Source organism: Xiphophorus couchianus, chromosome 5, assembly GCF_001444195.1.
Source record: "Xiphophorus couchianus chromosome 5, X_couchianus-1.0, whole genome shotgun sequence".
Lineage (NCBI taxonomy): Eukaryota > Metazoa > Chordata > Actinopteri > Cyprinodontiformes > Poeciliidae > Xiphophorus > Xiphophorus couchianus.
The window spans coordinates 3736197-3757784 of NC_040232.1; the positions used below are offsets into that span (position 1 = coordinate 3736197).

The following is a 21588-nucleotide window of genomic DNA, read 5'->3' on the forward strand; positions in this document are numbered from 1 at the left end:
ATTTAGTCCCACCCAGTGAATAATTTATATCGTGAATTATTTAAATAATTCACGATATAAATTATTTACTTTAAACAAGCTCCTACATTTTGTTGAAATGTTAATTGTAAATAAGTTTTATCTTATTTCAAGTGCACTAACAGGTCGGCAGAATACTCAAAATTGTACTCAAGTAAGAGGTAAGAGTAGCATTACTTCAACATATTTTTACTCAAGTAAAAGTAAAAATGTATTTGGTTAAAGGACTGCTCAAGTACTGAGGAACTGATCAAATTATTAATCTTTTAAAATGATCAGATGGACCAAAATATAAAGTTAGTTGGAAATTTTGGTGTTTTAAGGATGAAAATGACAATAATTCATATCAGTAACAAAGAATAACAAAATCAGGCAAAATATTTTTTTCCAAATCAGTTTCTTTCAATAAAAGACTTTAACAAAAACTGCAGGTGTGTGTCTAGTGAATTTTTGGTTAAAACATGTTTTAGAGTAAGAGCAGTGGTACTTCATAATAAAGTTACTCAAGTAAAAGTAACTAGTTACTGTCCACATCTGTAAGTAAGATATTTGCACTAGGAATTAGACCGGAAATACTCGGTGAGACTTTGTGTTTTTGCAGTGTGGAAGCATGTGCTGCAGACCCACCGGGGGAATGCATGCATGCGTCTGTGTGTGTGGCAGTCGGGGCCCGGGCCCCCCACTCCCCCCGGGTTCCTCCCGCTCTCTAATGAGGCTGGATGAATTAGCGCTACGTGACATGATTTCAGCTCCTCCTTTGTCCTTCTCCTCCTCATCCACCGGCCTGTTTTTTTTTTTTTTTCCATGCCAGTGACAGGCGTCTGGTGGCCATAGAGGAAGAGCCGGCAGCGAACCCCGCGGCACATCGCCCACCTGAACACACACACACACACACACCTGGTGTAACGCACACAAGATGAAACTCTTTCTCCTTCCTCCCGTTGTTTTTCCACTCACTCACACAAACGCAGACAGACTTGCACTTCCCCGCGGATTCGGTTACAGTTGATGTTATTACAGCTTTCAACCTGAGAGGTATTAGGCTTCCTTTAACAGATCTGACAGCATTTACAACACAGGCAAGTCGACGCCTCTAATCGCCTCTGCGACTTCAGACTATTACCCATTGATCTCCAAAGAGAGACGCCTCCTCGGTTGCTTCTCCTCATCTTCCTCAGAACCAGAGGCGGGTCTCCATCTGGAGTTAAGTTTTATCACAATATTTTGCGTTACTGTTGTGATAACGATTAAAGTGACGATAATACCTTGTTACTTATTATGTCTTTTTTAGGTGACAGCACCACAAACACAATGTCTGCTCTAGAAAACATTCCTCTGGGTGCAATAAGCTTCTGTAGGACAGATAAAGAAGTGATTCTCACCACTAAGCTGCGCACAGAAACTGCATATTGGCAGATTATTGAACAAACAGTGGAGAAAATAGTAAAACTAACAATCCTGACAATCCAGAGGATTTTGTTTTTTTAAAACATCATTAACTGAAATTTATTGTAACAATGATAAATTAAAAATCTTATAACAAAATGTACACGATAAACGATACAATACCTAACCAAAAGTTGTACTCTAGTCAGAGTAGCACAAATTAAACATATTTTCACTCAAGCAAAAGTAAAAAGTAGCCATCCAGGAAATTACTCGAGTAAAATAGTATTTGCTTTCCTTTACTTCAGATTTAATCATATTATTATTATTCTATGAGTAGAAAACATCCATTGATGACCTTAGATCACAGTAAATCATTAAACTGCTCCTGCATGTTTAACTGTAACAGCCTCTGCTGTTTTTTTTCTTTGTGTCTGAGCAAAATGAAGAAGCGCGTTTGACTCTGGCGGCAGACTGACGCTGGTGGGTTCAGAATTACATTTAGACTGTAGGGAAACTGATCATGTGGAGAAAGGTGAGACTTACAGAAGCATTCAGTGACTTGTTACTGTAAAGTTTGCCGTTATGGCGGCCGAGCTGGGAGGAAGGAACTGAACCGGGTTTGTTCACGTCGGAGCAAAAATGCTGGTCAGAATCAGAGCAAAAACGAGTTTTTAAAGGTACAAAAAGTTTTTTATGTCCAATACAAGTTTAAAACAATCTGTTTTACAGTGTTTAGTTTACATGGTTACATTTTATACATCGTATCACCAGCAGATGATCAAAACAAAGCTATTTTTACATAGTTCCAAAATGGCAGCATAGTTAAAGAAAATGTTAAATAATATCAAAACGCATCAAAGTAAACTTTATGACATTGGGGCTCAAACTTGTTGTCAAATGGTCCAAAATAGTTTATAAAAGTTTTTGAGGGGAAAAAAAAAACTTTTTAAAAAACTAAAATCACCAAAAATGTTTATTTTTTCTACTCAACAATAATTAACTATTTAAATTAAATAAAGTAATCACATTTTTTTTGTAGGATTAGGATCATAATTCCAAAACTGCAAATATTTTTTGCTTGTTATGTGAAAAGCATCCAGTTATATTTTAGGCTTGATTGAAGAAAATCAAGCCTAAAATATTAAATATTAAGCCTAGATTAAATAGAATATTTAATCTATTTAGCTCTTTAGTAAAAACAGTTTTCATTTGGTAACACTTACTGTATTTAGTCATGTATTAGTACAGCAACTAAAAGCAAATTTGGGTGCATCAAGTTGTAATTTAAAGTCCTAGTTACCATGAAAATAGAAGAAAACCATAAAGATTGGAAAAGCATTTAGCATTTTTGTGAGCAGATTTTAATTTAAAAGTTGTGGTTTTGTCCTAATATGTGTCATTTTTGTTGTTGGGTGGGCCACAAAAATCAGTTCAGGGGCCACAAATGGCCCCCATCCCCTATTTTGAACACCATTTGTTGCTTTTTTTCTCTTGTTGCAATAGTAACACACTTAGATTTGATCATTTTTCTTTTCATAACAATAATTAGCGGTGGTACAGAGCCAGGTTTTCTCTTCGCTCAGGCTCCCATCAGCAGGAACAACTGGGACGTCCTGCAGGTTTGAAATGGTTGGAAATGTGAGGCTAAGCGCCGAGACGGAGAGGGAGGGGGCGCTGAGTTTTACGGTAATGAGCACATATTTTAGCAACAACCCAGCCCTGACTTTATGCCTCCAATGATGCAGCAGAAGCTGCTTTCTTCTCGTCCTTTTACACATCTAAAAGTGTGAAATAATGGCCTGGATGAAGCAAACAAAGGCTGCGTATCTTTTGTGTGTTTGGAGAAAAACATATCAAATGGATTAAATGCCATGAAATATTAAATGCCAGTCAGAGTCACAGCGGACAAAAGCACTTATGTCGGAGTGTGTTTCCCGACAGAGGAGGATGCAGCTCGGGCCATTAACGGAGAAAACATCAGCACAAAGAAATCGAGTGTGGACGCGTGGCAACGAGTTTGTGAGGGGGGGAACAACGCCAACGCGCCGCCTGCTTTTAACTCACACAACTTCTGCTTATTTCAAACAGGAGTTCTCACTTTGTTCTGCTGTTTGGGCCCCAAACTGTCACCATGGATGAACAGGTAATGTCACAGAGAGGTAAACAACGACACATGCATGAAGCCACGTCTGACTGTGGAGGCTTACTGGGGTGTTTATTGTTTTAAACGTTTTAAACGGTTGATCCGTTCAGACTGGATTCAGGTTGAGCAGCAACCTGCTGATGGTGGATCCCTGTAAATCAGGAGCGCTCAAGCAGCAAAACGTCACACACGTGCTTCATTACAAAAACTACCCACCGGGAGTAAAAATCTATATTTTTTACAGATACATGTATAAAAAAAGCATAACATGACAAAATTGCCTTTATTTTTAATGGTACTGCTGTAGAATGATGTAACATACTGATTACTACAGCTCCGTGTTTCAGATTTTAAAACACAAACAAATGAACTCTTGATAAATATTGTTGTTTTGTTGATTCTCGCTCATATAGCAGCCACACTGTTACTTGCTGGGTTTTTATTAGAACCAGAAATATTTTAAAAATAGCTGAAAAATAAGCTGCACATCTGTTTTTCTGCTCTGACACACTGAATGGTAAATATTCTGTCTGTTTCGATGCTCAACACCGGAACACGAGGCACATTTTGGAAAAATAATCCGACTCAGTTTCACATCATTAGGAGTCTAATATTTTTATGTATAATAACTGAACAGTATTTTGTTGTTTCGTCAGTCAGTATTATTATCAGTATTGCTGTTGCTATTGTTAATCTTGTTTTTTACAGATTGTTTTTTGTGTGTGAACCTTTCAACCTGATTCTGCCGTTTCATCTGAATTTCCACTTTGTGGGACAATAAAGTCGGTTTCTATTCGATTCTTCTATGCAGGGGCGTCACTAAGGTGGGTGTAAGGGGGGCCATTACCTAACCCAGCAGAATCACTGATTAAAAAGAAAATCAAATTTCTTATTGATTTATTAAAAAATATACTAATTTATAGATGAGTTATATGACTTTTTTGGTATAAATGAAATCCCACTTTCAATAATTAATGATTCAATCATAAAATTCCTCACTTTCTGTCCTTGTTTCAGGTTTTGTTTTGCCACCCACACACACCTGACCACCCTATGTGACCCCTTTACTAAGTAACAGAAAAGAGTAGCAGCCAGCTGAGCAGCAGGTGGGGGAGGGGCGACTTTCTATTTCATTTTAATGACTTAAACCGTAACAATCACATGATGGGAAATGCTGAAACGGGTTAAACCCTTGTAGTAGTTTGACACAGCGAGGTGAGGTCTACACACACACTCAGTGATATTTTTCTCCTTTGCCTGCAAACACACAAATACCTACAAAGACAAAAGCTTGCCAGAAAAAAAAAAAGCACAAGCTGTGGGATGCCAGGGCAGCTGCATTTAACAGTGGCCATTAAATGTTATTAATCCAACATCTTTACAAAGTCAGCAGAGCACACAAACAAATGCTAACACATGTGGCTTTAACACTTTGCTCACAACAGAAAGTAGCAGGCTAATGAGTGCAGGCTGAAGTTTGCAGATTTAAAGGAACTTGTTGCTCATTCTGAGGAAAAGAACAGGAAAAAGTGTATCTGTACCTGAAGGGACTGGATGTGTTTAAGTGAGCATGTGCTGTTGATGTGTGCGCGTGCACGCGTGTGTACTTTGGCTCGCCGCCAACCACAGCCTGTACCACTAGCCTCCCTTTCTCCAGAACCACCCTAAAATCCTCCCTGGGCCTCCAGCAATCAGATCCCCGCGGCAGACTGGAAGCAGAACAGAGCCGGGCCGAGCGGAGCAGGGAGAGATAGGCGCAGAATAAAACATGGCCGCCAACAGGAGAGGGCGAGGAGCAGAGTAGCCGCCATCGCCTTCCCCTCCTCCTCCGCGAACACATTAAAACAAATCAGGAAAAGCTTGGCAAGAAGGCCCAGAAATATTCAGAGCCGAGTCAGAACAGAAATTCTGGGGGTTTTATTCTGGTTCACTTTATTAAAACTGCCAGGTTATGTTTGAACGTCTGATTTGTTCAGTGCAAAAATACAAACTCTTACCAAGTATTTTTGGTCTATAGTGAAAATATCTTACTGCACTTAAAATAAGACAAAACTAACTCACAAGTAACATTTCAGCAAGACATAAAAGTTTGTCTTCAATCAATATTTCCTAAATATTTATATAAAAAATGACTATTTAACCTGGCAGATTGTTTCATTTATAACAAGAAATTTAATAAAACAATCTTCCAGAGGGACTAGTACTTTTTTAAAATCAATATTTAAGACAAACTGACCTAAAACAGCTCATATTTGTTGCTAAAATGTTATTCATAATTTAGTTTTGTTTTATTCTAAGTGCACTAAGATTTGCACAAGAAACCAGACAAAAATATTTGGGGAGATTTTGTGTTTTCGTTGTGTTCTGCATCCGATTGTGCAAAATAACATTTTGCATTTATATTGCAGTAAATGTGGTCCACTTTATGTATTATATATAAGTAAATACACACACACACACACACACACAACTGCACCATTATTAACACACACTGGGCAGCATGCAGCAGCAGCTAAGATACATCAGGTCTGTAATTAATTGTGTGCATTTTAATCATAATAAAATAAGCAACATTTTTTGCTGCTAACTTATTGAATAAATAGACATATGAATGCCACAACAGATATTTATGATATTTATCTCTTATTTATGTTATTCAACCATCAGATTGGAGCAAAATGCTATTTTAGCCATTCAGCTTTCCAGAGTTTCAAAATCCATCTGTAGAAATGTGGACTGTGGACGCTGACGTTAGCACTGGGGACGTCTGCGCTGCTGCTACATGGTTAGCCTTGAGATGCTAAATTAGCCTTAATTAGCTTCACTGTCAGGCTAACTCCTTTTAGCATAACTTGAGCACAACAACAGTCTTATCCGGCATCTGATCAGATCATTTTTTGAAGCAGAAATTAACCCCCAGTGGGCCATGAGAAGCAGCTTTGTTAGCCATTGCTGTTGTTAGAGGATGATGCTTGTGCGTCAGTTTTACAGGCCGTACCAGAAACATGCAAATCAAAAAGTTCCATCTGGGACCACTGTATGTAAAAAAAAAAAAAAAAAAAAAAAAAATGTAATCAATTAAATAATTGAAATTAATGAGTTAAAGTCTCAGCTCTAAATAATAATAATAATAAGAAATCTTGTGCATCAGAAATACGGGCGCACCAGAAACACATGAATACAAAGGTTCTGGCTCAGGACTTTTGAATGAAGAAACAAATAAATAAAATTTTTATGCATAAAAATCTATATAATAAGTCAAAATTAGTGCATTTGTTTCCCGGTCAAACAAATGCATGTATGCTGGCAATGTATGCATGTATTCATACAGGCATTCACAGATGTATGAATACATTTGCCAGATGCACTTTGTTCGTCTCTACCTTTAATTTTATACTCAGAGTTTACTAAAATCAGAAACGTCTAATTCTTGTGGAGTAAATCTACCCTTACAGGGTAACTGGGCCAATTTTTGAAGCAAGGAAATCTTAAAAAACTAAGAAAAAATTTAATTGGTACTGGCCATAAAACGTCAAATTGGTGCATCTAGGATATTTTAAAATATAAAACTCAATGTTCTAATTTATCCAGACTTGTCCTTTTCTCTACATTCATGCATTAAAAATGTTATATAACATGAAAGACTTGTAAATTACATGTGGGTGACCTCCAAAGCCCACCTACTGGCAGCACCCCTGCAGGAGACGGAACCAAAGTTCCCCATTCCTACCGCTGCGGCTGTGCTACCTGATAGAAAAACCACTTTCCTCTCAACAACAACTTCAGTAATTTCCCCGCGTCTAGAAACGCACACAGCAGTGCATGTTGGGAGAAAGAGTCAACTGCAAGGCCCGGACAAAATTACCATCATTATCCATAACCATAAACAAGCCTGATGATGATGATGATGATGGTTTTAACAATAATAATAGCAATCCAGGCTGAGTGCTTTTTCACATAGCAGTGACAACATTAGTCACACCGGCAGCAGAGAAATGAAAGGCTCGCTGCCTTGAGAGCTCCCCTTTGTTGCCGCTGCTGATGGGGCAAATTGGCAGGCAGAGCCGGCAGACGGGGTCCTTAAAGACGGATGTAAAAATAGTGGGCTGTCGATTTGCCCGCTACGCTGGCGCGGCTCCAAGCCAAACAACATAACAGGAGTTGAGGAATAACAGGAAAAGGGAGAAGCTGTGGTGAAAGTATGGCCCGGGTTCCTGTCACTTAGCGCAGGTCACACCGAATGTCACCTTCCTCTGTCTGCAGGACGGGCCGAGACAATGTCTCCGCCATATGGACCGGCGTGAGAAACGCCTCTAATCTGGGATTACCCAGCATGCCGGTGGGCTCCTCACCCGAACCAGGGCTGCTGCCGCCGCAACGAGTCGCACAAACCGGTGACAGCTACTGCATTCCTGCCATTTCAGAGTGTGTGTGTGTGTGTGTGTGTGTGTGTGCGTGTGTGTGTGTGTCCCCTCATTAGCTGGCGGTGGGGTGTTGACATCCTGAGCGGCTGCCTCTTCAAACACACACTTCCTCCTCACACCGGCAACTTTTCCTGAATGCAGGAAACTGCCCAGAGACAAATGACTGAATGTTGTGTTTTTGATTTAAGGAGAAGGAGGAAAAGAAGCAGAAAGAGGTTTGTTATTATTATTATTATTATTATTATTATTAAAACTTTATTTAACCAGATAAAAACCCACTGAGATCAAGACGTCTTTCAACCAAGGGACCTGCCAAGAAAGGCAGCAGCAAACGTCAAATTAGACAAGTAAGCAGAATTAAGAAAAATACATCAGGAACATGTAAATGACAATGAATGGCAGCAGTTGTGACAATACTAATATAAAAAAATATATGTCAGATATTTTGCAGCAAAGCAGCAGAAAGTATGTGATGCAAATGACCCACCTTATCCTTATTAAAGCTGCATTCATGTCTGAATCTGACTTCATGGATTCACATTGAATTTTTGGAAGTAGAGATTCACCAATCAGGCTTTTCTGCTCTCAGCTGCTGATTCTGATTGTTTTATTGTTTGTTTGCAAAGGTTAAGAAAACCTGATGTGAGTAGTTTTCAAATCTAACTTGAACATATTGTTAAAAACTGCTTAGATTTGTAAACATTAACTGTATGATGTCAGGACTGTATGTGTTATAGTTTCTGTTTTATTTATAATTGTGTTATATACACATTTCTGTTAAGCAAATTAGCCACGATCTGGTACAGCGCATCAAATTGTGATGTTGATAGTAATAAAGTTTATTATCACTATTACTAAAAAAAAACCTTTTTTGCTTTTAATGTGTAATATTTCCTGATTGTTTATAGTTGCTATTGTTGTTATTTTTAATCTTTGTTTCTGTACAGGGTCTTGAAAATGACTTTTTAGTCAAATGTATAATTGCTATGATTACTAAAGGAGAAAAACGCACCAGGCTTCAATCAGACAAGCTGCATGGATGATGCATTTATTGACTGAAAAGGCTGGGATTTCTGAGCTTTGATGCATTTAACGATTAGGAGAATTTCAGATTTTTCCGTTTTTGACACACCAATCACCGATCAGAGCTGATCAAAAGGTAAAACAGTCTGATTAATTGGTGCATCTTTACATAAAGAACAAACGTTGTTCCTGAAAGCTGCAGGAGTGAAGCTCAGACGATGCAACGCTGCTGCAGGGGACCGAGACGACGCTTCTGACTCTCAGGAATGCATCTGTGCATCTCGGCGGCGGCGGCGGCGCTTCTCCTTGGGACAAACAGGAAACAGCTGACACGCAGCCCTGCAGCGAAGCTCACATGATGCGTATTGATCGCTGTTTGCCCCCGGGTCTCACACGCAGAGCCGGGGTCAGCGCTCACCCGTCCCGCAGGGCATCGCTGCACAACTGCAGAGGCTGCAGCATGACCCCAAAATGCACATGATCAGGATATTTACCCAAGAAGAAGAGATGCTTCTTCTTCTTTAATGGGAGTTTAAACGAAGGACATCAATGGCGCAATTATTGGATAAAGTTTAACTGTAGCTGGTGCCTGGCTAAACACACATGAATGGGACTTTGTGCATTCTTTCGTTAAGCTTGGTGGCTTCTTAATAGGGCACACATGCTGCACTGCAAAAACACGACATCTTAACAAGTATCGAGTTTCTAGTACAAACAGCTTGTGGCCTTGGTTGATGCACTTCTATGCTGAAAATTGAGAAATTTCTCAGCAAATTTTGATTTTGTATCATTTAATATGCAGATTTGAACCTCTGCTCATCTTTTGATGCACCTCTCACTAGCATAACTTGTTTTGTAGTTCATATCTTCTATTTTTGAACAGTTTTGACTCACTCATCCTTTACATAATAAAATAATCACATATTTGGGGTGTAAATGTACAGCATTTTAATATAGTGGGTAATTAATTTGGCTTCATTTTGCTTCAAATATGCAAAAACACAAAATCATACCAAGTGAAATATGACACAACAAACTTGTGGAGCTTACTTTAAGTCAAAATGTATTTCATATTGATGGAAATGTTTTGGTTACACTGGCAGATTATTTCACTTATAATATGGGAAAAATCTTTTGTTATAAGTGAAATAATCTGTCAGTGGAAGTAGAACTTTTTAATTGTCTTATATCTTAATAAAATGCTACTTTACTAACTTAAGTTAGTTTTGTCTTATTTCATATGTGCACAGATATTTGCACCACAAACTAGACCAGAAATATGTGGTAAGATTTTGTGCTTTTGCAGTGTGAACACGAGAATCTTGCAGTCAGATTCAAATGGTGCAGAAATGGAAGATGCTGCTAAGACGGCGTTTCTCCATCAGGTGCCAGAGCAAACAGTCACCAGCTTCCTTACTGCTGTCAGTATGTGCTTTTAAAAACAACAGAACAGGAATCATTTCTCCTTCTGCAGAGAGGACCCTCATCCCAGGCTTATTTTGCATTTAAGTTCTGGGGGTTTTTGTATTTGAGATGCAAAAGAAGAAGAAGAAAAGGAGCGGTGAGAGACAGAAGAAAAAGAAGGAGTAGTAATGGGGGAAGTGGTGCATGTCTTTCCTGCAAATCTCCTCTTTCACCTCTGCTCTCCTCCAGCTCTCCATCAGGCCAGCCAAGAGACACTTCACCTCGCACCCGCACACACATGGAGCCTGAGCCAACACACACGCTCGCACTCGTCCTCCAGCATGCGCGCACACACACTCACACACACCACTGGCATCTGACTGTTGAGCCACCCACTCAGAAAAATAAATGGCAGAAGCGGAGACACGAACGCCTCGACACCAGATGCGCGCACGTATAGACATCCATATGCTTCATGTGCAACGACCCATCAAAGACAGACATGGAAATAATAACAGTCGAATGTAACCACACACACACGCACACACACACACACACACACACATGTTCACCCCGTGTGGATAATTCTGCACATATGCATCAAATCACTGCCTTCTGAGGCCAGCTCTGCAGGAAAACAGCAATGCATAAGCAACATGCAGCACTCCTGTACCGAACACTGTAAAACAAGCTGCTCTCTCACACACACACACACGCCCTCACCCCGACGTGCAGCTATAAGTCTATTAGGGTGTTAATAGGCAGATTAGTTTGCACTGTGATCTGTGCTGAAGAGGATATTATCCTCCTTGCTTCTTTCCTCAGACAAAACAAAGCAGAGCTTTTCCACAAATACGTCTGTCATCACGCCCTAAAGAGCGATTAATGCTCTCACTCAGAAAACACACAGCAAGCGGAGCAAGACGCGGCTAAAACCCACGTCTGAGTAGCAGGAAAAAATGGTGACACAAGACAACTAAAGGAGGAAAAGACAGGTGGGAGTGAATGAGGTCTGAAAGTCAAGGGGTGTATTTTAAAACAAAAGCAGGCAAAAATCTAAGCTGTTAAAAAAATGCTGATATGAGCAAGAAACGGGTTAAAATTATAAGTATATTCTGATTTTAATTAGGCAAATATTTTCAACTTTTCTACTATTTTCAAATAAGCAAAATAAAAATGTTTCCAGACAAGAAAGAAGTGAATTGTTTTATCATTAATTTAACAGCTGAAGTGAGAAATGCACTCAGAGAAGTTTGCAGTAAATTATAGCAATTACATTAAAAACTTTTGCATTTCTTTCTTTCTGCTTTTTGTATTTTCTCTGCTTGCATTAAGTGGAGCTGCTGTGTTTCACAGTGTGAGTCTGAAGGAAGCAGACAGGAGTAAATTCTGTACCTCTTCCAGGTCTCGGCCCATTGTCGACCTGTCGCCCTTCAAAGGAAGCCGCGTTACTGCACCCTTTCAAAAAAAAAAAAAAAAAAAAAAGGAAACTCTATTTTAGATTTAGTTTTAGACTCAAAACAAGCACTGAATTTTGATTTTATTTTATTCTTTTTTGGGGGTTTTTTTTACGGAAATGTGCTGCGCGCCTGGGTGGCGTCTCAGATCCGCAGGTTGGAGGTGAAGGCGCTTTTTTTTTTTTACGAGCCCCTTGAAGCCTGATGCTGGTTCCCACGTTTTCTCCGAAACTAAGCGGAGAGGAAAACAAAACAAAAAAAAAGCAAAAGGGACGCGGCCTCCGGCTGCTGTGTTACTGAGGAAACATCCCTGATGAGCCAATTAGGCCCGTGGAAGCGCTTAACTGCGGAGTTTCTAACGTGCAGGGGTCGATATTCAGAGCCACGCATGTTGCGGGTCAATTAGGGCTCCGAATATTATCTGTGCGTAATGCCTGGGAAATAATTAAACTCACTGCAAATTTCTGTAATTCTTCTGTGAGGTGAAACAAATATGAAAGTTTTATTTTGCTGCGTAAAATGCGCACAGATGTCAGAAGAAAGCTCATAAACCAGGCAGCATTTATCGAGTCTGTTTAATTGATTTCTTTCAAACTGCACCTTGTTTCTGCGTGTCTGTATTTAGATTGCGGGGGAAAACGATTTAAAAACCTCACCGAGGCCTTGAGCTGGAGACATTAATTATTCTCATTTCAGAAGATTCCTCAGTGCCAGTTATTTCCGGGTTTCACGTACAAAATATACATAATAATAAATTAGAAACAAAAGAGAAAATAATGCAGGTTGATGGGATGAAAAACACAAAAAACATTACTCTGCCTGCTTTTTATTTTGCTTGTTTTTAACAATGAAACGATTTTGTGTCCAAATATTATTTAAATAAATATTATCTATAATATAAAAAAGAAAACATATACAATATTTGCACTTAACTGTTATAGAATTTAAAAATGAAATATAAACGTAATATTTTCTCCTGTCGGTTGGAAGGTTTGCGTTCTGAAACACCGCGAGATGAAAAAAAAGTCAAGTGAAAAGAGAATTATCGATTAGTTATTAAAAGATGGGATGATTTGACACCTGCTGCAAACTACAGGAAGGATCGATGATTTTTTTTTTTTTTAATTCACATCGTAGTAGCATTTCTTCTTCTCCAGTCTTGTCACACATTTGGAGAAATCCTGCCAGATGTTTGGATTTCTGGCGCAGCCGCGTCTCTCCTGAACTCACCGCGCTGCGCCGACTTCTTCCTGCGTATCGATCACATCTAATCCGGCCTAACGAACTATAAAACCCCGCGCAACCCGGCTCTTCTTTACAGGTTCTCTCTCTCTCTTTGTTTCTCTCTCTCTCTCTCCGCCCGGACACCCCAGGGGTGCGCCAGGCTCCGCAAACACAAAGTCATTATCGCTTAGATTCCAATAAGGCGAGTCTGTCAAGGAACGAGCTTCCTTCGGAGAATTTATGTCAGAGGATATCTTCTAAGTGATGCGCGGAAGGATAAATAACAGAGAGTCCCACAGCTGATTACATTGAAACAACGATGCGCGTTTGTGGAGAGGAAGAGGGGGGGTCCCAGCAGATGCGGAGCGCAGGGGCCCATCCACCTGCTCACACCGGCAGAATGGGGGACAACAGGCTCTTCCACCCACACTTCCTTAAATATATAAATAAACAATTTTATTCATACGTCTGTAGGTTGGAAAGTAATTTAAAACCGAATACTGGTGAAATTCCAGCATTAATTCCAGCTATCAGGCTGATACAACAGTGTAGGAATTATTTTATTCCTGATGTGATAGTTGCGAGGCTAAAAAAAAAAAAAAAAGAAAAAAGCCAGAAGATTAAATGAAAAGTTTCCTTATTTCCAACCCAGAAGTTGTTGCGCAAGAGCCGCAGCGTCCTGGGTGCGTAGCAGCGTGCGCAAGGTACGGCGGAGCCTGCAGGTCCCGCAGTGATTAACTGCAACCCTGACAGGCGCGCACGACCCTCACCGGCTCCCCCTCATGCGCGTGCACGACAACTGAGGCGCACAATCACACACCCGCGCGCGCGCGCACTCACAAAGGTCCGACTTTCCCCCTCGTTCCTCTCCTCCTTTCTAGCCTCCGATTTTTATTTTTTTTTAATCCAAAATGAGTTAAAAATAACTCCGGTCTCCCGCTCTGGCTGCAGGTTTACACCTGGAGTGAAAAATAAAAAAGAAAGGCAGCAGAGGAGGGAGAGGCAAACGGGGGCAGAAATGAGCCGTGGTCCGGGGTCGGGAGCACCTTGCGTCGGCCGCAGGCAGGTGAGGCGCCGGAGTGAGAGGGGGAACCTGGCGGAGCTGCTACCCGCTCTGAGGGCTCCGAAACACGGATAGAAACTCCGCAACTGATGGAGACTTTAAAAGCGATTGAAATCGGATATATTTTCTACATAATTCTTTTTTAACTTAAAATATATTTAGAGGATGAAATAAAATAAAAGAAGTCCATGCATTCAGCAGGAAATAAAAATAAATACTTTCAGCACTGATTAAAGATCCAATACTTTCCAGGAGCAAAAAGTGGAAGATAACATGTAACACACACACACACACACACACACACACACACACACACACACACGGAGGGGTGGAAAAATGAATTTTCCCCTCCAGGACCGACAGCGGACGTACCTGCTGGGACATTCTGTAGAGGAGGTTGCTGTCACTGCTCTGCTGCTGCCATGTCCCCATGAAGCCCGGCTGCTCGGCGCTAGGCGGTCTGGTGCTGAACTGCATGGAGCTGCCTGCTCCCTCAGCACTGCTAACAATGCTAACACCACCCTGACCACCAACACCACCACCACCACCGCTGCTGCTGCTGCTGAGGCTGGGGTGAGTCCGGCTGCTGGACGGGATGCTCACACCGCCGGTGGGTTGGTGAACCTGAGCCGCCGGAGGAGGAAGAGGAGGAGGAGGAGGGGGCGGCCTGGGCGACTCCGGGTCTCTGCTGGGCTCTGCTGGGACTGGGTCGCACTCGCTGCTTCTCACATCCAACTCTGCCTCCTTGGACTTGGACAGAAAGAGGGAGAGAGGGAGGACAGGAGGAAGGAAGGGAGGGAGGGAGGGAGGGAGGGAGGAGTGTGAAGGAGGAGAGAAGAAAAATAAGTCAGCGAAGGTGGGTTCTTTTGGGGTCGTGTTGTCTTTGAGTTTTTTTTTCTTCTTTTTGAGGAGAAGTGTGTGTTTGAGGAAAGAGGGTGAATCTCCTCAGGGGCCTCCTCATCTTGGGGGAGGAGAAGGAGGATGATGAGTGGAGGTGAGGAAGGTTGGAGAGAGGGATGGAGGGGCTGATGAAAAGCTGAGCAAGAATGAGGAAAACAAAAATAAAAGGTGGAGAGGGAGGGAGTGTGTGTGCGTGTTGGGGTGTGTGTGTGTGTGTGTGTGTGTGTGTGTGTGTGTGTGTGTGTGTGTGTGTGTGGACACACCAGAACACAGATTACCTGCCAAATATTCAACCAAAAGGAAAAAAAAAAGTTGGAAATAAGAACTCGACACATGCGAACCGGAAAGTTGATTTAAAAGTACAAAATCTGAGCCTGAAGTTTGAGAGTTTGAGTCAAACCGAAGCGAAGTCGCGCGTCTTACCATGAAACCAGCGGCCGTCCCGGGAAAAAGTGAGGATGAGGAGTGAGTGTGAGCCACCAGCTATCCCGCTCCTCTCCCTGCCTCCGTCTCTTCCTCTCTCTGTGTGACTCCGTCCCTCTCCCGACGTCCGCGCCGCTGCCTGTCCTCTCTCTCTCTCCCTCTCTCTCTCCTTCTTTCCCTCTCTGTCTGACTCCTCTGTACTCCGCCGCAGCCACGGAGGAACTGAGCCGAGCGCCTCGGAGTGTGTGTGTGTGCGCGCGCGCCTGTGTGTGTGTGTGTGTGTGAGCGAGAGAGAGCGGGGTGGGAGAGAGAGAGTAAATGTGTGAGAGTGTGTGCCGGGGCCGGTGAGGGCTCAACTGTGCCGCTGAGATGCTCAGTGACACTGCGCTGCACACTTCCCCGGCACCGACACCCCTCCTCTGCTCGGGGCCGGGAGGTGGGGGCAGTGAGGAAGAGGAGGAGGAGGAAGGGGGAGTTAGCTGCGTGTCCCCCTGCCTTATTACCATGTGGGCTGCTGCGAGTGGCCGGCAGCAACTTGGTTCTCCTCCGCAAGGAAAAAAACAACCCAAAACGGGGTTTCGCTATATGCGACGCTCTGGGGGCGCTACGCTATTGGGGGCGCCACAAAAAACTAATTATTTCTAGTCAGCATTTTCTGTTTGTGCGTGTGCAAATGCTGTGGCACCTTACACACACAGGTTTCTTCAGTTGTCATTAAAAACTCTGCAGCCTTTGTTTGATTTCCAGCAGTTCTAATGAAGGACTAATGGAAACAGCAGCAATCTGCCACCATCTCCGCGCTCCTCCTCCTCCTCTTCCTCCTCCTGCTGCTCCGTGGAGGCGCTCAGATTTTAATTAAGAAAAAAATGAGGAAGAGGTTCCATTTTAGCCAAATTGGTCCCCACAGCAGCGAAGGTGTGGGAATAAAATGAGGGATGGAGGAGTAGAAGGAGACAGACACGGAGAAAAAGACACACAGGAGGATAGAAGAAGAGAGGAAAACATTTCCTTTGACACAGCATCTCAAACAATGAAGACACCCTCCCTCATCTACAACCTTCTGCTCCTCCTTTCCCCACAATCAGGCCGTCATTAGAGAAATGACGGAGCGGGTTCGGGGTTCCACGGAGATGTCACCGTGATCTTTCCACGGCAGATCAGCAGCATAGAGGGACAGACGGAGAACTTCTCTCGCCAGCTGCATTAAACGGCCTCTGATCTATAGAGTCACTTCAGATTTTGTGCTAAATTGCTGCAGACAGCTGCCTGGCTGTCTGTTAAAAGCCTTTTGTAGCAGCCACTAATGGCAGTGCAGAGTTAACCTTTGCTGAGATTATCACACCCGTCGCGACGTAGCGGAGAGAAAAGTGCAGCATGTGTCTTGAACGCGTGTCTTTTTGTCAAGTGGGTTTAATTTACATCTTAACTCCATTTTCTCCTCCTGTCCTGTCTTCATCGCTTTTGTTCTCCTCGTGTCCGGAGATGCACCGATCCCGTGATACTGTCAAATCAGGCTTTTCATGTAACACATTAAAAGCTGGATGAAGGAATGATGAATGACGTTTACAACGTTTTTCATCCTGGGACTCTCAATTCAATGGAACCCCCAACTACATGAATATTTATGGATTCAATTTGATTATTTACTTAGATTTTAAAATATTAAAAAGTTTAGTGCAATTAATCCCTTAAGTTTTTTTTTTACATTCAAAAGTTGCAGAGGGAACTTATTTTTTTGCTGGTTTCTGGTACACCCGTAAATTTGACACACAATTGACATCCAGATGAAAAAGCCACTTCTTCAAATGAGGATCTGATTGGACGCTAGAAAAGACTTTTGTTGTGTTCAAGTTGTGCTAGGAGGAGTTAGCCTATCAGCTAGCTAAAATAGCATCTTAATGCTAATGATGCTAAAGCAGCACAGATGCTAACATTAGTGTAAACATTTCTAAAGATGTATTTTTACAAAGAAGTTACATAAAACATTTGAAAGCTGAATGAACAAACACTTTGCACCAATCTGGTGCAAAATGTTTATTTATTCAACAATGTAGCAGCAAAAAAGGTTTAGAATTGAAAATGTTGCTTATTTTGTTATGTTGTTTTTTAATAATTAATTACAGACCCACTAATATATAAATATTCATATAGTTGCATAAAATGCAGAACATTTAACATAACGAACCGATTTTTGATCATTTTTTGCGTCTCTGACTGAAAACCATAATTTTTCGATACATTTTTAACATGTTGGATTCACATTAATGTGTACTTAACGACATAATTTAAATTCTTAGAGTTGCTTATGAACCATAAAAACATTTGATGTGTTTTGATGATTTTGATGATGGAATGTGACAAAACGTAATGTTTGTTACTGGTTTCTCAATTGGTGACTGTATGTTGTTTTTAATACTTTTTATGTTTTTATGATGTAAAGCACTTTGAACTTAATGCCTTGATGCTGAAATGTGATATACAAATACATTTCACTGACTGATAACTTTGATTTAAAACAAAGGTTTGTTTGATAAAAACTCTCAAGTTCAAGACTTCCAATCATTTTGGCCAATAAGATTTCATCTAACAGTTTATACTCTAGTGCATTTTTTAAAAAATGATTAAAAATCAGATGCTTTTTCATGTGCCCCATGATCAGATCTGTGTCGCCAGCTTTAGCCTCCATCTTCACTGGAAGATTTCGCCGTGCAGCTTTGCACACACACAGATTTCTGTTTTATCCAGGAAAAAAAAGCATCTCTACTTTTATCTCCCTGTCTTATTTTATGACCCGTCAGCAGCCACCATCATAAAATACTTAATGTATCACCCCTTGGATGCGCAGCTTTACTCTTAACAACTTATTGAAAACATAATGCATGAGGCTCAGGCTAATTCTATTAAGTGACAATTTAGCCGCCAAGGTTGCTTTTTTTCCCCTCTCCAGACTTTCCCCCCGCTGCCTCTCCCTTCCCCTCAGCTGTAAATGTGCTAGTCTGTGGGTTTTTCAAGTGGCACTCAGTGTTTCAAGTCAAGTTGGTGGCTCAGCTTCTGACCCGGCTGCTTAATGGCTGTTATTTGTGGGAGGGAGGAGTGGACTCTGCCAATAGAGCTCACTCTTCCTCCTCATTTCTCTCACACTTTTTCCCCCCTTTCTCTCTCTTTGCCGCTTGCTGATAGCAGCTACTGGCGGGAGGAGGAGGGAAAAAAAATTTGGAGTGGAAACAGAATGATGAAAAATCTGTATTAGCTGCAGAAAAAAAGAGGATCCTAGAGATTCTCAGGCTCCTTTATTAAAACTATTATTGTGCAGGACTTGAGAATTCCCCGTGGGGCAGGGGTCCATGTCGAAGCCCATATAATTAACTAGAGGCTCAGCTACGGATCAATTACCAGACAAGCAAGTGATAGCTGAATCAATGGAAGATCATCAGGCTCGTTATCAGTGTTGCAACTCATTAGAGGAAAAGTGAGGTAGAGAAAGAGGGAGAGCAAAAAAGAAAAAGGGAGGGTGAAGATGGAGGCAGGACTGGTGTGTGTGTTAGGGTGTGTGTGTTGCTCTTCGTTAGCCGCCACTGGCTGGTGACAGAGGAGGGGATCTGGATGATAAGGGCAGGCCGCTCTGTAGCAACAGTCACTGAGGCTTGTACGGATCGATACGAATGTGTGCATGAGGTTAAAGCCCGGCCGTAGCATCCTCGCTCTCCAGCGACTCCCACCCGCGGTTTTCACAATCTGAAGCGGTCAGCGAGCGAATGTCAAGGAGAAAACGTTACGGAGCGCAGTAACTGGTAAAATTCAGCAGAAAGATGACAAGAAGTTTAAAAACGTAAACTAAATTTAACGAGTTGGGGTTTTTCTGTTGAAAAATGTAAAGTATTCCAGGTAAGATTTTCATCTTTATTTTGAAGTTCAGTGTCATAAAAATAAGATTTGGTTCATTTAGTGTTACTTTTTCTCTTTATTTTAGAAAGATGTGTTTCATTTGTGCTTGAGATGATCCATTCATTATGTTTTTCCACCTTATAGTCCAGCAGATTCAGTTTGGTTCGGGACCAAAATTTAAACATTTGTTACATTTTCGGCTTCTGTGGTTCTTTTTCTCTCTGCACCGAGTCAAAGCAACCGAACCCTTTCAGCAACCTGTTCCCCTCCTCACCTGTGGGGGCGCTGCACCAGGAACCACTGAAGGAAACAACACAAAAACCTCTGAAGAAGACACTGAGCTCAACTTCCTTCTTCACCAAATGGAAACAAAAGTGAAATATGTTTTAGCAGTTGGAGGGTTTCTCTTTTGTCTTTGGTAAAAGAGCAGGAGTCATTTCTCCGTGTAGCGCTAGGCTAACACGTTTGCTTTGGTTGTATTTACCTAGAATGCCCTGCGCTGCAGTCCAATTCCTGCTTTTGGAGCGGTCTCTGGTCCGCCTGGCGTTCACATACACATTCTAACTGCAGCAGAGTTCACTTCAAACAAACAGAGTCTTAATTTTGTATTAAATCAAACTCCAAACTTTACCCAACTTTTACTCAAGAATAGCCGTGATGCTAACGATTAGTGCAAACGCATTAGAGCGAAGACTGACCGATGTCCTGCTCTTATTGCTGAGCTTACACTAAAATATTCTTCTGACACAAAAAAGAAAACAATTGTCCCAAAAATTCATAACACATGAAAAATGCCTTATGAGTGAAAAATAATCTGCCGTTGAAACTAGAACTTTTTATCAATGTTATGGAATTATTGACTTGAAACAAGATCCCATGTCCAGCTGAAAAGTTGCTTATAAGTCAGTTTTGTACTATAAATTAGAGAAAAAAATGTTGCTCACTGAATGTGGCATTTCTGACTGAAATACATTATTTTATAATCAATTTATTACATGTTAACTCATGTTAATGTGTTATTAAAAATAAAATGTCTGGGGCGTGCCGTGGTGGCGTAGCGGTTAGCGCAACCCATATTTGGAGGCCTTGAGTCCTCGACGCGGCCGTCGAGGGTTCGACTCCCGGACCCGACAACATTTGCTGCATGTCTTCCCCCCTCTCCTTCCCCGTTTCCTGTCAGCCTACTTTCATATAAGGGACACTAGAGCCCACAAAAGACCCTCTGGAGGGGTAAAAATAAAAAAATAAAATGTCTGAATTTAGAAAAAATATACAATAAATGTCAGATCAGATCAAACTTCTGCTGACATGGAGTTAAGAAAGGGCCTGTGGTATACTTTGCCATCTTTTCTCCAAGTTTTACTATTTGTGTTTTTTAGTTTTTGGGGTTTATTTGTTTGTTTTTGTCTTAAGTGTCTTCCCTTTGTAAAGCATTTTTCATGTACATATCTGTGAAAGTGAAATAGAAATAAAGTTTTACTTAATTACTAAAACTCTCTCCTCTAATGGTTAAGACCATCAGTTTTAGGTGTTTAGGTGAAATCTGAAGTATTTAGTAGATGTTTATTGGTTGTGGTTCATAAAACTCTTCTGAATGAATCTGATAAACCTGAGTTCACTGCAGGTTTAGTTCTCTGTGAAGGGAAGTAGCAGTGGTGCAGGGAAGGTAAAAGCAGGATTTTTAGCAGCTTCTTGAACTTCTTGTCCTTTGACTGTAAGCAAGCAGCCACCCTCCATCACCGGCCGTCAAACCTCTCAGCCGCTGCCTGTTTGTTTTCTAAACACCGACATCTAATGGGTCAAATAGCTCAGAAATTGGGCGCAGCAGCTCTCGAGTCTTGAGAGGAAAAAGCGCCTTGTTGGAGCACACAACGGATGCTGCTGTCATCAACGGGTCCAAATTACAATGCTTAGCCGCTGCCTTATTTTTTTTTTTTTAGTTTTGTTTGTGTGTGATTATACAAGTCGTGAGGAGAGGTCAAAAGGAAGGATGAGAGCTGGATTCAGGGCGAAGTAAGTGGAGCTGCATTATCTTCGCAGTGATGGTGAAGAAATGATCAAGACGAAGAGAGGCGGATCGAGGAGTGTGATTTCACTGAAGGTGATGCTTCTTCAAGTTTATTTTTTCCAAACTGAAACTTCAAGATTTTGAGAAGGAAATTAAAACAAAAACAACCAAAAGGAGTTTTTAAAACCGGTGTGTGTGGTAGATTTATGCAATGATTAAATGATCAA

At 41.4% G+C, this 21588-nt stretch overlaps 1 protein-coding gene across 5 annotated transcripts in view; it reads right to left on the reverse strand.

Moving 5' to 3' along the window:
- The window catches only part of bnc2 (basonuclin zinc finger protein 2), a 221528-nt gene that overhangs the window by 115832 nt on the left and 84108 nt on the right, over positions 1-21588 (reverse strand). For 3 of the 5 annotated variants that reach the window (XM_028016675.1, XM_028016673.1, XM_028016677.1), the window contains exons 2-3: positions 14518-14895; positions 11797-11859 (exon numbers count right to left, since the gene is read on the reverse strand). In XM_028016675.1, coding sequence (XP_027872476.1) covers positions 11797-11859; positions 14518-14895 — 441 coding nt within the window. Of the gene's footprint in view, positions 1-11796; positions 11860-14517; positions 14896-15468; positions 15843-21588 lie in introns of those variants that run through there. The other 2 variants (XM_028016674.1, XM_028016676.1) reach the window with 2 other exon arrangements.